This window comes from Phoenix dactylifera, chromosome 17, assembly GCF_009389715.1.
Source record: "Phoenix dactylifera cultivar Barhee BC4 chromosome 17, palm_55x_up_171113_PBpolish2nd_filt_p, whole genome shotgun sequence".
NCBI lineage: Eukaryota > Viridiplantae > Streptophyta > Magnoliopsida > Arecales > Arecaceae > Phoenix > Phoenix dactylifera.
The window spans coordinates 14,832,233-14,848,505 of record NC_052408.1 but is presented as its reverse complement, the minus strand read 5'-3'; the positions used below and the strand labels follow the sequence as shown (position 1 = coordinate 14,848,505).

Genomic DNA, 16,273 nt, shown 5'->3' with positions numbered 1-16,273 from the left:
AATTATTTTTCTAATTAAAATTTTATAAAAAATATATTATATATATATATTTTTTAAGAGCAAGAGAGGAGACTCATCAACTCAATTGAGAAATAATTGAATGGTCAATATATATATGTTTGTAGCTCAGGTAGTCATGTGTGATTAGTCTTGACTTAGTCGGACTTAAAATATTCAATAGCTTAATAAAATAAATAGTAAATCTAATTCAATCTGACCTAGATGGATATAGAACAAAATTATGTTAATTTTTCGAATCAATTAAAGAATGTAATGAACTTGGGATATGACAATTTCTGACTTTTTTTTATCGCTGTCAAAAATTATGATTTCTTAAGGAGGCGCGTGTCATGCAGCTAAAAGGGTTCGGGGCTTTTTCACAAGAGCTATTAGATTATGATACCAGATTTTTTTTTTTAGCAAGCTTCAAAAAGAAACGTAGATACATGTGCATTACATATAGCAGATGTAATTATCTCGGAAAAAAGTCTACAGTAAATGAACAAGATTTACATTATTCATTAATTTTATATGAATATTTTGGTGCATTATTTATGGATAGATGCGATGTCATTATATAGGTGATAGAATGCAAAGGACATGTCTATCATTTACGTATGCGAAGAAACTTCTATGAGGAGCATGCGAACTCTGTAATAGTCTAATAGATCCACCTTTGGTAGGGCAAGCTTAGAAAAATTATAAAACAGGCTAATAACAATTGACCATATCATTCTCATCTATAATGCATGTGACATAAATGAATAGTTGAATCGTTCATCATTTTCTTCAGACGAGTCTTAGGCTGAGTTTTTCTTGGCTTATCATGATAATCATGCAGTAAATAGTGCTAATTAGGTCGAACCCATGTAATTAGCACTATATTTTTCTCCTTCAAAAAAAAAATGCTGGGCTAATTAGGTGGTTACACAGAAAAATAATAGGATCAAAAATGGGATGTGATGTGTCTTGGTTGGACATACGTATACAAGGCTTAAGAAAGGCGAACCAGGGCATGCTAAAGATGTGAATAAAAAAAAGGAGATTTATAATCCGATAGAGGTTTAATGAAGGGGTTATGAGCTAGAACATCCGTCAAACATTTTTCCTTGTTAATGAGAGAACACTTAGCCATTTGACTATATCATGCCTTCAAAAAATCCATCAAGAGGGTGTGGAATCTTGATCTTCACTGCTCTACAATGATCGAAATGTGTAAATAATTGATGATCTTCTCGTCGTTGCGTCGAGACCTGACAAAATAAATCTTTAAACATATGAAGGAGATGAAAATACCGCATGCGCAGGTATTTAGAAAATAGAAACTAGCCAAGTATGTTGTTTTCGAACGACCTAACATTTTCCAATGGTACAAGCAGGAGATTGCTCTTAGATGGACTCCCATTACAATGTTTGAGATGGCTGCTGCACTCTGCTGGACAAGCATTATCCTCGCGGAATACTTGTTAATAGCTTGGTGACATCTTTCCTCCAGGATTGAAGAAACTCTCAGAGCATCAACGGCAATGCTGAAGAGAAGGATGAGGGGGAAAAAAAATCAAATGGGGAAAATATGTATTCCAAATGAGAAGATCAATCTGACTCCTGATAACACCAGATGATAGTTTCTTGTTTTTTTACCAACAAGTTTATGCTTCTTCCAACTAGTATTAACAGATTGATCGATATGTGTGCTTAACAAGCTCATCGATTAACAGCAAGCAACTTGGGCTCAAGGAAACTAATTGTTCCTCTGCAAGAAACTAAGACTGCTAGACTAAATCTACTAACACATATCGAAATTTTTATTTATCAAACTTATTTGTTCCTCTGCATCAAACATTTCAGTACATTTTCCAGCGTTAAAGAACCTGAGAGACAGATGCCCAACATAATTCGTAAATCAATCTCAAATAAGTTCACCATCATAGAGAAAAATCAAGGACGGAAAAAAAATCCTCAAACTATTGCGGGAATGACTTCCACAGATATCCATAAACAACATCAAGTCTAGCATGAATTTAATACCTCATCCCTTAAGAGCTACTAGCACCAACTGTTTCCTGTACTGGTGATTCCACAGTACTTTCAACCTTCTTCTTCAGATCCATTGTATCCATTACAGCAGCGATTCCTTCTCTTATCTCCTTCAGCAAATTTTCCACCTTTTCTTTACTTGCACCACTCGCTATCTCTGCCTTTAATTCATCTACCTTCCCTCTTAACCCTGCTTTACTGATCACTGCCTCTATTTCTTTCTTTATCACATCATCTGCCTTTGTTAATATCTCCTCTAGGCCCGGTGGGGCGGTGGGCACTATCTTCTTCCCTGGTCCCACCACCTCCAGGTTCACTGACTTTAGCATCTCCTTCAGCTCTTCCTTGGCCTTTTCTACCTCCTCGATCTGATTTTCATCCAATTTCTCTCCCTTTGCTGCCTTCTCCCATGCCTTTCTAAGAATCTCCATCTTTCCCTTTGCCTGCTCTTGGAGTTTCTCATTGATCTCTTTCTTCAGCTTCTCTCCCTTCATCCTCTGCTCCTTCATCCTGCTAGCCTCTGATAACATCTCAAGCTTCTGCTTTAATGCCATATAGGATCCAGGGTAGGATAAATTATGCTTAAATTCTTGCATCAGCCTGTCTACCTTTTCCTTCAATGAAGGACTAAGTGTCTGATCAGGGGTGTCAGGAGATTCGGACAGCTCCATCTTCAGAGCTTCCAGCTTCTCTTGCAGGCCCATTGCAATAAAGGCATTTGTCATTTCCTTATCTACTTCTTGCATCAGTTTCTCTATAGCCTCGTCCGAGATGATGGGAGCTAGAGACTTGCCCTTGGCTTCTTTTGTTGTCTTCTTGAGATTTTCAATTTCTGTCTCTATATCAGCTGTGATTTGAGCGAGGCCAGCTTCCTTCTTCTTCATGCCGTGTTTCTTCTCTGGATCCACCGGCTCACCTTCCACAAATCCCCCAAGTGCCCGGAATTTCAGATGTCGTTGGCTTAGCAACCCATCTATATCCATAACTCCAAGCTCCTGAATAACATAAAATGGTATCTCAATGCTTTTGCAGAATATCTCAAGTCTTGATGAATAGTTTAGTTTATGGGCACAAAATGATAAAACAACATATACCTCCATGGCTTTTGTGACCATAAGCTTTATCTGTTGGGAAGTCCAAGATGGATCAGTGTGCGCACCACCTAGAGGTTCCTGAAAGACATAAAAAACTTGTACATGTAAACAGAGATGTACACATAAAATTAAAACTCAAAATATTAGCAAAAATTTCTACAAATGCTTTTTAATATTGCTAAATTAGAAATGACCGTATAGTGGACTATTATAGCTCTTCAAAAAAAAAAAAAAGATGAAATAACTCAAGACAGCTAAAGAAAGAGCGATTGTAAAGCTATCAAATTTATACGAAGCAAACACCAACCATGATTGATAAAATATCCAACAAGTTAACTTAATAGATAATTATGAAAATAGTAAAAAATTAAGCTCTTCTCATCAATGAATAATGAATGATCACATGGTACACATCATATGTATGGCAATGGCTTTCAAATGTTTAAGCAACAGCAATTCAGTTAGAACTCTAAAGAAACATGAATAATATTGACTATAATTGTCAAGTAACTGAAAGTCATGTAACAGTTGCTCAACAAGTTTTAGCGCACAGCTTAGGTATTTGACATAAAGGAATTGCAAACTCAAGGCCAGACAATATTTGAATGCCGATGCTCGTACTTCTACATCTAATATGATAATAAGGATCATCTCTAAGGCTTGTGGTGATCTGGTATAAAGATGCTTCAAAAATGCGTCATGTAGTCCTTTTTTACTTATGGAAACAATGCATATTATGGAGTTAATTCCCCCTCCCCCAAGCAGGTTTCATGGAAAATCCTGTGCTGTTAGTGTTATCATGGTTTAATGGTTTGAAGGATGCTTTCAGTCCAAAAAAAATATAGTTCATGGCTGGAAGATGATTTATTTCATTTCAAGCAGAAGCAACATACCTGCCCGACATTCGTACCTTCTTTGCTATCCTAACACACGGTTCATCCATGCACGACAAAATTAATACATTACATAAAATTTAATTTTCCTATATAGGTTAAAACTTATTAAATTCATTCTAAACTCCAACATGATTGACAACACCTTTGACTATTTTAAGGAGCTTTACAAGGTAATACACGCCAGTCTTGCAATAAAGTTGCAAAGAAGTTTTCCCTTTTTCTTCCTTTTTTTGCAACTTTTTATCCTTTTTTTTTCTGCACGGTATCAGAATGCAACCAAAAATTGCAGTCCAAAACCATGTCAGCTCAATCCCACAAGCAAAATGAGTCAAATGACGCAAGCACCACTCAACATGGAAGAATTCTGAGGAAATCCAGTAATTGGCACCATGGAAACAAAACTAAATCCCCCTATCCCTACCTCTCTTGGTGGTTTGTCATGCGGAGGGGTGAGGGAGGGGGATTTGGGTGCAAAAAGTGATTAGAATAAAATAAATTCAAGGTTTTATGAACGACATGCCTCAGAGATGAATTCAACAAGTGGGGCAAATGAATATATAATCTGGAGCAATATTTGATGCAAGAAATGGACATCAGGCAACTCTACTTCTAAAATTTATAGAAGATACGAGCTTTATTTGTTAATTCTGGGCATTTAGGTTGGAATAAATGGTTTCCAAGGAGATTTGCAAGATAATTTTTCAGTGGAGAGTTTCCTGGGTCGTATGTACAAGTAGCTGGAAATTTAACTGGCCTATAATTTGGTTGTGTTTGAACAAGAAAAGTTGAATATAAATAGAAAAGATTAGTAAGAAAGATAGGGAAATGGCTCTGATGCACGAAGTGTCTGGGGAAAAAATAGCTAAAATCTATATAAGAAGAAATTAGCCAGTAAACAAAGGTCAGGAGAAATTGAAGCCATCACATAGTTGAGCCATTGCAAAACACTACCTGAGGTTCCTTAAAATGTCACAAAAAACACCAGCAGTCAAAGTTATCAACTATCTCTTGACAAGAGAAGAGAAAACCTCTTAAAACTTTATTGAAATATGAAACATTTGGACATTTAATCATATATCAAGCACCTTCAATCTGATCTATTAATCCACAATTGCATCAAGTTGGTCATTTTTTTATGTTAACCTAATCGGCCAAACAGAATATGGAAAAAAAAAAACATGACCTACAATCATAACCAGGACATCAAATTTTCCCATCTACTCCTACTTGGCTTATGGATATTCACTATTTTCATGGGTATGTACATATGCTTCTTCCATGTACTGAGCCAAAGATCCATCTCAATACCTGTATCCAGGTCTTCACAGGCTCCCTTCTTTTCCAATCCTCCAAAAAGATTTTGAAAACCCCAACTAACGAGGGTCTTCAAAGTTCAAACCCTTTATGCAATGTACCAGTTCATTTTAATTATTTCTACAATACTTTTCCACAAAAAGTGATACTTTATGGTCCGACCATCAATCTTCAATGGTATTTTTGGCATTCAAGAGCTTCAGATGGTAGCATAAAGTCGGTGTCAAGAAACTTATGAAGACTTACCGGAATAATTCCATCAGCAATTTTGAGTTTACACAATTCAGCAGCCGTGATCCTTAGTTTTTCAGCTGCCTGGACAAGTGATTGCAAAATATTAATGTCAGAGCAAGTGACTGAGGTTACAGGAATTACAGAGATCACACAGATCTTGTACCGTACCATAGGAGCTGCTGATGAGGTCTTCCACAGTATTGCAGCACATGCTTCCGGGCTGCATACAACAGAGCACACAAATACAGATATCACATGAGAAGTTAACATAAATATTGCATGCATACATCAAAAATATATATTTTTTGATGTGCCAAGATAGTTTCACATGATACCAGAAGAATAAAATTAATATATGACAGGCAGTCATGATGTGCCATTTTCCCACAACAGGGCAGTTGCAAGGAATATTTCTTTTAGAGAACATGGATGGACAATTAAGTAGAATGAGATCAAAGATAAACAGTTAGAAGCCCTATGACCATATTAATATGATTTTTGTAAAATTATAAAGCTTGTTTTGGCCCATATATGGTCAAAACAGAGACAGGAGTCTCATGAATCATGAAGACATGGATACAGGTCTGAAGCATGGCAAATTTCCCAAAGTCTGGTCCTTTTCGCTCCACTGTGGATCATGTGGAATCCTTACATTCAGTTCGATCATAAAAACCTTGTGGACAATGAGCCTAACTTGACTGTCCACATCTCATAGCTTGCAGAAGAGTATTTTAGAGTACTTCTGATCGAAAACTCAAGTCATGTTCAACTTAGACAAGCATCTCTGTTGCACAATGCATAGGACAATGTTAGATTACCTGGCAACATAAAAGACAGAGTTCTCCAACATGAATATTTTATTTGCACAGCCAATAGCAAGAGCACCACCAGAGCCACCCTCTCCAATAACAACAGTGACAATTGGAACCTTTAGGCCAAACATAGTCCTCAAATTTTGAGCTATTGCTTCTCCCTACATGTATTGAATCAAGTGAAATAAGCAACAGTAACCCACCTTTAAGAAACATAGAATATTCTGTGATTCGCAAAGAAAGAAACACCCTCATCAGTGGGGAAGTGGTAGAAGAAACTATGATACCTGACCAAGTTCTTCAGATTTAAGATCAGCATACGCCCCAGGTGTGTCAATAAATGTGATGATGGGAAACCCATGATGATCAGCATACTTCATCATGCGCAAAGCCTTCCGATAGCTACATAGGAACGCATATGTTTAATGAGCCCCTTGTGTACTTCAGTACAATAAATCATTTAAAACCTAATGTGAGAACTATCTTGGAGAATGCCTTAAAGGATTCTGCATATTTTATTTTGTCACTGTCCCAGTAAAATACTGAAAAATTATTGTGAAGCTAAATGGCCTAACAATTACGCTTACCCACAATGTTTCAACAAATTCTTAAACTAATATAGGAAAGCCCCAGGCCATTTTGATAATCACTGTAAGTGTTAAAAATATATGTTGCTGCAGTAAAGAAGCCTCTATTTATCAAAAAGGCATTATTAGCATAGGAAAATCTATTCATTACCCATGTGGAGTTGGCATTCCAAAATTGCGCTGAATATTTTCCTTTGTGTTTCTGCCTTTCTGATGGCCAATAAACATATAACTCTTGCCATCTATGCTTCCAAGACCTGTGACAATGGCAGGATCATCATAACCGGCACGGTCTCCATGGAGCTCAACCCACTTCACAATTTATACAAAAAAATCCATCAATGCCAAGCAAATATGCAAAAAAGCACAGCGCAGACCAATAAAAGCATGAGGTGAGAGAAAATACCTTATCAGTAATGTTTAAAACGTGATCAAGAAATGTTGGCCTGTTGGGATGGCGAGCAATACTTAAGCGTTGGATTGGAGTTAAATGTGTGTATAGATCTTTCAGGGCCTGTACAAATTGTGCATGAGAAATAGATTTCACTCAGATTAAGTACCATATAAAGTTGAGAACTCAAACACAGAAGAGTTGACAACTTTAAAATCATGGAATCTGACAAGAAAGCAGATTACAAGAATATGTGCAATATAACTTTTAAAATTTGACCAACATGCTAGATGGTTAGAAATTGAGCATTTGCTTATGTGAAATTGCAGAAACTACCCATTGATACTTGCCTTTAGAACCAAATAACGAAGTCAACCACACAGCATTGTCTTATGATGTGAGAATAAGCTTAGCATCAATAGTGCAGGAAAAACTATAAATGAACTGAACGAGTGCAGGACTGCATATAATTTGGGGATTACCATTAAGTTCAAATCCTAAAAATATTTCGGTCCTTGATATTTGGGACTGACTATATCTCAGATTGATTTCTTCCACTTAAATCTGAACCATACAGCACCAAGCACTGACAAGGCATATTTCTGGTCCTAGTAACTTTGTTTTTGTTGACAGTGCTAATTAAAACAGTTTGTAATTGTGATTGTGGCAATTGACTTAATTTGCAAAATCTATCAAGTGACTTCACATGATCGTCCTAAAGCTACTTATCGTGCTACAGTCAGAAACAATTCTCTCTATCCAGCTCCTTTCCATGTAAGCTGACTAATGAGAAGCTAATCGGTAGTCATACTTGTAATGTTGAATTGCAAGCTCATGTCTATATGGGAAAAGCAGAAACATCAACACTTTCAAGGATAATCTTCAAGAAATTCCAGGTAGGGAACAAAAATCACAATCTATCAAGTATTTGATATTTGGATATGATGAATGATATGAATATAGTCAAAAAGCACTGGTTATTAAATATTTACTAACTTGCAAACTCTATATAGTTACTGTCGTTACTGACTTGAGAAGAGTCACAGCTGCATCATACAAAATTAGATAATAAGCATATTAACTGAAACGGTTTTTTCTTTTTTATTTTTTTTGGTGCAGGGTGAAAGGAACAATTTCCTTTCTCTTTCTTTCACCTCTGCCTTCTCAGATGTCCAGCTTCTAGACCTCTTCGTTGTACCACCATTCTCATTTATAATGAAGAAACCTTATCCCCAATCCTCCCATGTAGAAACAAGGCATAATGAACTAAATAATACTTTTTTCCTACTGATCAAAGGGATAAATCACTATGTATGCTCAGATAGCACAGAGAGGCCTTCATAAATGAATATTTTATAACCAACAAATCACATAACTTCTTTTTCTTATTGTCGCAACCTAGACACGCATCTGACAATTTTGGGATCTTCATCCTGTAGATCACACTAAAATGGCAATGCAGGACAAATCCAATAGTACATAAGATCAAGCAACCATAATCATGTTCGGTCGATAGCACATCAAGAATCATTTCTTATCATCCTAAAATAGGATTTTGACGATCTAATACTTGAATATGATGAATGATATGAATATTTGATATTTGATATTTGGATATGATGAATGATATGAATAGTGTCAAAAAGCACTGGTTATTAAATATTTACTAATTTGCAAACTCTATATAGTTACTGTTGTTACTGACTTGAGAAGAGTCGCAGCTGCATCACACAAAATTAGAGAATAAGCATATTAACTGAAATGTTTTTTATTTTTATTTTTTTGGTGCAGGGTGAAAGGAACGATTTCCTTTCTCTTTCTCTCACCTCTGCCTTCTCATATGTCCAGCTTCTAGACCTCTTCGTTGTACCACCATTCTCATTTATAATGAAGAAACCTTATCCCCAATCCTCCCATGTAGAAACAAGACATAATGAACTAAATAATACTTTTTTCCTACTGATCAAAGGGACAAATCACTATGTATGCTCAGATAGCACAGAGAGGCCTTCATAAATGAATATTTTATAACCAACAAATCATATAACTTCTTTTTCTTATTGTCGCAATCTAGACACGCATCTGACAATTTTGGGGTCTTCATCCTGTAGATCACACTAAAATGGCAATGCAGGACAAATCCAATAGTACATAAGATCAAGCAACCATAATCATGCTCGGTCGATAGCACATCAAAAATCATTTCTTATCATCCTAAAATAGGATTTTGATGATCTAATACTTTGAACATAATATTTTGTCAAAATCTACAAGTTCTATTTTAGGTGTGTTAGTCAAATACGAATATCAGTCATAGGATGACCAGAAAACACAGACTAACTCATGTTATCTACATTATTTTATGGTGCATGATAGGTAATAAAGCTGTAACCTATGATAGGAAACCACTAAGAAGATCTACCATCAAGTTTAGGTCATTAAGATCTGATTTGTCAGAAATTCATATAAACTTCCAAAGCTATTTGATGTTCTCCCTTTTTCTTGATTAATGTCAATTTCCCCTTTCTTTCTTATTTCTGCTCATCGCACAAAAAATGCAATAACCATGTGGTACCAAGCATTAATTAGTGATTGAGATTAGTAAACATAACATGCAATGTTATTTTCTAATGCTTCTTGTCTTTCAAATTTCTCGCTTGTCATGGTCACCCATTATGTATCAACAAAATTCATAAATCACAAATGCATGAAATGTCTGAAAATAGCAATGAATATACTGAGAAGAATATCAAGATTTCATGCAATGATAATATTGCTAATTGCCATCTCGATGTTGATTTCCTTTTATTTATTTAATATCAACAGTTATGGCATAAGTATGTAACGAACCTGCTGATACTTGCTTTCCAATAAGTTAATTTGATCACTGAAGTCCAAACCAGTTTCCTCTGCCATCTTCCGCACCTGTATAAAGGAAGAGACAAGAGCAAGAAATGAATGGCTTGTTAATCATAAAGAAAAACATGAAGAGAAGGGTGGCTAGCAATTATTTTTCTGCAACATTTGCAATTATTAAATATTCAAGATTAACCAATTCAAGTCCTATATTACATCGTTGCTTAAGAAGCATTGGATAAATCTTAATTATTACTTCTGATAAATCCATAATCTGCAGTACTGCCACCAAAAGATATAATGTTTACTCATTAAAAGAAGAATTGACCATGATCATTTACATTACCAAAAGAGACTATGAATACCAAAGGGTGGCTCTAAATTGGCATATTTTGCGTAAATGTGTACTAAGGAGGAAAATTAAGATTTTCAAATTCTAGTTAGGCAACGCAACAGCGCTAGGTTTCCTTGCCACTGTTTCCCATCTTGTGCACATCTAGGAAAAAACTAACACATGAAAGTCAGAACCCTCGTGAGTTTTTGGGCCCAACTATGATAAAGACCTTTGAAGTGCACCTGGAATCTATGTGAGCCATTACCAAATGAAGCATCACAGCCTACCATGTCTCTCAAGAATGCGAAATTCTAACTTCTTATATCATAAGAAAACTACCTTCTCTGCTGTAGAAATACTAAAAACAATATTAATTCCCTAAAGAAATGAAGTTGTCTATGAAATACAGAAGAAAAGAAAAGAAATCAAAGGATAAATTCTTCAAATAGGAGGTTGCACACTGGTAGCCGTATTTGCATGCCTAATGATGATAGTCTCGAAATCCCCTCAGTTCTACTACTTTTTTTTTAATTGGCACAACATCAGTTGTAATACTTAACAAAGGATATTTACATTATGAATTGGATGAGAAAAGATTAATGTAATTTATGCAACTGATGTAGATTTAGCTTGAGGCTCAGTGGGCTGAGCTTTATATTCTACTGAGAGTTATTCATAAGTTTCATAGCAATGGATGCATGATTTAGAAATCAATCCTGCCAAAATGAAGTGCCTTAGAGGAAATAAAAATTACAAATGTAGTAGTCTTAACCCAAGCCAACGGAGAGTTGGTATCCAGAGCCCTCTCACATAGAATAAGCAACACGTTTCCAAGATATCCATTTTGCCTGATTCATGAAAATGTGTAAAAAAAGAAACAGATGCTTGATACAGTATTGACTGGAATAAAGAAAAACTGATTACTGCAGTAGGAAGTAAGACTAGCAGTATCTTTTTAAAAATTGGACATGGAGAAAGTCTTCAATAGAAAAACATGGTTAGTCCATTTTATGTTTTGTTGTTTGGACCTAATGGTGCCCATGAATTGACAATGCATTAGCTATTTAGGTCCCTAGATTTACTAATCTCATTAGTTGGTCCTAAAGGATGCCTTTCACATCTTAAAATGTCGCCTAAAGGATGCCTTTCGCATCTTAAAACATTGCCAACAAGGGGAACCACTCTAACCCCACAATATATCAACTACATTAGGAGGGTTCACAGGTCTGTTGTGGGAATCACTAGGTTTGTTTTGAGAGTTTTATGCTGAGACACTAGTTTTTCCTTCATTTTACAAATCAACATTTTTATCTTTCATGACGATAACAAAGCAATTTATAGAAACATTTTTTTATGATCAATATGCCCTTTTTCTCACGAGAATGAAATGAGAAAGCATAATTTACTGTTATATAGATAGTTTGAGATAAAACAAAATTCTAATACTTATAAATGCTTGATATTATGATCACACGGTGCTCAATACATATGATTTATGGTATTTTACTTATTTGAGTTGCTTGTGTAAATACTACTCGACAGAATTAACATACAACATCTTTTGGTAGGATCACTATTATTTACCTCACTAAGATTAAAATCAACGACAAAGCAATTTTTTATTCATGCCCATGGAAAGATGCCAAGATATTGAACTTAAATACATCTATAACTCTTTTAAGATACAGGATATTGGTATCAATAGATAGAATCAGGCCTGTTAATAATAGTTAGGTTAGCATATTAGCACCAAAACTTGAATACAATATACAATAAAAGTAAAAGGTGCTTAAAGTATTAAATATATAGCCTGATGAAAAAATAGCTCACATCGATGATCTTCTTTTCCAAATCAATTAATGGCTTCTCGAAAGGAAGGGTAACCGGCTTTGGTTTCTCCATTGCAGGCTTGAAGTGAGACAAATAACTTAAGTGTCCGCTTTTCAGATTTGGATCGATATCATCTGGCCAGGGATACTCATGCTTCTGTACCTTTCTGACCTTTGAACAAACAGAGAACCTGCGCCCATTTGTAGCTGTAGACAGTCCTAAATGCTTCAACCAAGCTCCCCTAATTCCATTAAATGGACTCCTCTGAAGATCAGCAGCTAGGGAAGTCTTCCGTAGATTAATATGTGATCCAGAAACAAAACTACAGCTCTCTCCACCATTGACAACAGGTGAAAGGGACAGCGAATTCATATCCAAAATCCCAATTTTCTCTAGGATCTGTAAACTCTTTTATGCCAAATATGATCTGAACCCCGAATGCTGCATCCCTGTATCAGGAGAAGTAGCACATAAGAAGCTAAGGAAAAATCCCTCGCATCTTACAACAGAGAAAGATTCCGAATCCAAGTACAGTTCCCGTTGAATGCGTCATTCTACATGTAGCCAAACTTTTATAATCAGCAAATCATGAACAAAAGAATAAGGAAATAAGAATCAAAACAGCATGTCAGCAAAAAAGATCACGGACATGCGGACATAAATTTTCTGTGAAAACTTCAAAAAATTTATGAATATTCTTACTTCCAACAACCACATAATTCATAAAATAATCAACTTTATTGACATGACGACCGATTTCACGGCCATTGATTTCGACATGATAAATCCATGCACCTGAAATCTCTCGAAATCTCCAAATAACTTAAAAATCGAAATCGAACGCAAGAGAACTGGGAGAATTCCTAAAATCACAAGTGGTTACCTCAAATTCCACGATCCAGCTTCCCTACTATCTATCGACTAAGAGCAGTCCGAAGAAACATTAAGCTCCGGAGATCTCGAGATTAGGGTTCTGATCATTTAAAGGAAACAAAGGAAATAGGAAACGGCCCTACGATGATCCCAGGGCAGGAAAGGGGTTGGGCGATAACTCCGAAGCGGGGAGAGCCAGGGTCCTCCCGCTTTGTGTGCGCCTCCGCGCACCAGATTGTCCGTGCGGAGCCGTGTGGCTTCGAGATTCGCGCAGGGATCCGATGCCGCGTAGACTTTTGTTCGCGTGAATCGCCGTGCAGCAGGCGATGGAGAAATGGATGGTTTGCGCACGGGAATGGATGCCGTGCGCGACCACTTGTCCGGGTAGATTGGGTCCCGCGGCCACCCAGATTTGGACTGCCTGTTGTCTCTTGTTTGCGCAGTAATCCGTGCGGCAGATCCAACCATCATACTTGCATCATTTGACCTGTCGATTATGCATCATAGATGCTTGCCACATGAATGGCTTTTTCTTTCTTTTTTTGATAAAAAAATGGCTACTTAATTGCCCAAGGTGGAATCAATGTAAAACAAAAGATCAGATCTCCACTACTTGAATTCGAGGAGAAATTATTAGGTGGGTCATATTCATTAGGGATCTAGAATGAAATCATCCTAAGTTGTCTTGCTAATCATCCTAAGGTGGAGCTAAGTTAGGTCTTTTGCATGAAAAACCATCATGATCTTTCATACAAATAGGTCCTAGTCATACCCCCGAGCCACTTTAATTGCACGTGATTGTGTATCTCCCAAATATGATCGGGCGGTTGCTGCACAAATGACCGTGATGGTCTTTCACCCCGAAGACCTGACATGGTCCGCTTTCGGGCCCAATCAGGTAAGATAGCAACAATGATTGCCCAAAAAGTGAAAACCTAGTTTGACGGTGGATACATATAGTGGGCTGTTTGTTTGACAATATCGCTTTTGGGTTTTTCTTGCGTACTTCTGGTTCTGGGTTTTTAAGGCATTCAATATATTGAGGGTTTCTCGAGAAATGTCATCTACGTTGTTTGGACCCCTGTGCTCCATAATTCTTGTTGATATAAAAAGATTTTTGCTCCCTCGGTAGCGTACAAGTCTGATCAGAATTTTGTGTATCTTTCGTTCAAGTGCAATATTTCTAATCGAATAATTATTTGGACAAGTATGTACTTCTCCATACTAAGCAATCTTCTTTATGATCATTTTGTCATACCAAAAGTGCTTTCTCAATTTTTTTACCAAACACATGTTAAAGTAGCACAACACTTTAGAAATGTAGTTAACAAATATTAAACAACTTTTTATAAAATTCCTACTTCAGAAAGCTCTATTTCCAACGGCTCTACTTCCAAAAGCTCTACTGCCAACAACTCTCCCAAATAGAGCTTAATTATCCCATCTTCTCTTCCTCTTTAGACAACACCATTGCTGTTATATCGCTACAAAATCTAATATCCTTTTCGTTTTGATCTATTAGCTCCTCCTCTTGCGAGAGGAGTGACAAGATCCTACTTAAATAGATCGATCTGATTAGATTAATCTCGGGTCACGCCTACCTTAAGAAATTTGAAGGGATCTCCCTCCTTTCCTTTGCATTGGCATGCGGGGTGGTGGTCTGGAGGGAGACCTCGATGCTTAGGCTTCGTTGAGAGGGGGAGACCGTGGCATAAGAGTCATGGTAGGTAACCGACTCTTGGCATAGGCGTCCAGGTTGGTAACCGACTGTGCTACGATTTAACAAAAGATTGATACTTACCCACTTTATTATAGATACATATCTTATGCTTTTATCTCAAATTGAGGTAGTAAAAGTTCAAATAATTATTTTTCTTATACTTTCCCATACATATATGAGCTTTCTCGGTATGATGAAACATACTTAACAGCTTTCAGATACCCACCTATTATTTTCTTGATACATACCTACACTTTATTAACATATACCTCAAATCAAGGTAACACATAGTCAACAATATAATTTTGTTAATACATAGTATATGTCTGGATGATACACACATTAACTTTATTAATATTTCATACGTGGTAGTTTGACTTTGGATACCTCCTCAAGATTTTCAACGATGAGCTCGACCTACTGCTCACGGTATCATCCTCAACAAGATGAGGAGGTGATGCTGGGAGGGAGAGGTCGGCGACGGCGTGACAAAGGCCTTGATTTAGAGTAGATTTGAAGTTGAAATTTGACAGAAAAAGATGAAAGATGATGGAGAAAAGGGGACGATGATGAGGGGTTGGAAAAAAAAAAACTGGTTATGACCAATTGATAGAGCCCTTGACATTGTCGAAGCTACACTGGTAAATCAGAGAAGAGAAACATGGAAATGAGAGAGAGAGAGAAAAAGGGAGTAACTAATAGACTCACCTCTCTATATTTATCTTATAAGTGGATTTCTTAGGGAGAAAAATGATAGTGCTTTAAGAGTTGGGAGATTGGGCACTTACCATATCAAGAGGCCCTTCCCAGATGATATACTCAGCTAACCTCCAAAGGATTTTGTCCATCTATAGGCAGGATCAGGAAAGAGATCTGATGATGATTGTTGGGGGAAAAACCCCAAGTCATACCGCCACGGAGGCGCTCGGCCAAAGAGCGCCGACCAGGAGGATGCTCGGCCAAAGAATGCCGACCAGGAAGGCGCTCGACTAAAGGGCGCCGACCGGAGAGAGCGCCAAGAGGCGCCCAATCAAAATAACCAAGTAGAGATGCTCGGATAGGAAGAGCCGACCAGCAGACGCCGACCAGAGAAGCGCTCAACTAGAAAGCGCTGACTAGAGACAGCGCCAAGTAGAGGCGCTCGGCTAGAAGGTGTTCGCCCAAAGGGCGCCGACCAGGAGTACTCGAAGCAACCCCGCCACAGGGCGCCCCTATGGGCGACCGGCTCGGCTCGGCACCCTTGCCGAGCCGATGCCTTCACTAATACTCCTCCCCGCCTAACTTTCTCGAAAGGC

At 37.2% G+C, this 16,273-nt stretch overlaps 1 protein-coding gene across 2 annotated transcripts; it reads right to left on the bottom strand.

Annotated features, from left to right (window-relative positions):
* Window positions 1–1,778: 1,778 nt before the first annotated feature.
* LOC103719410 (acetyl-coenzyme A carboxylase carboxyl transferase subunit alpha, chloroplastic-like) lies at window positions 1,779–13,525 on the bottom strand. Of its 2 annotated transcripts, none has more exons than XM_008808633.4 (11): window positions 13,269–13,525; window positions 12,386–12,939; window positions 10,216–10,290; window positions 7,381–7,488; window positions 7,126–7,286; window positions 6,675–6,789; window positions 6,394–6,548; window positions 5,744–5,795; window positions 5,588–5,656; window positions 3,132–3,209; window positions 1,779–3,032 (listed from the first exon to the last, which is right to left on the bottom strand). In XM_008808633.4, exons 2-11 carry the CDS (start codon window positions 12,755–12,757, stop codon window positions 2,037–2,039), a joined length of 2,181 nt encoding a protein of 726 aa, XP_008806855.1. In that variant the 5' UTR covers window positions 12,758–12,939; window positions 13,269–13,525; the 3' UTR covers window positions 1,779–2,036. The 2 variants fall into 2 exon arrangements, with proteins under 2 accessions (XP_008806855.1, XP_008806856.1); XM_008808634.3 differs by having other exon boundaries at window positions 12,386–12,834; window positions 13,269–13,462.
* Window positions 13,526–16,273: the final 2,748 nt, after the last annotated feature.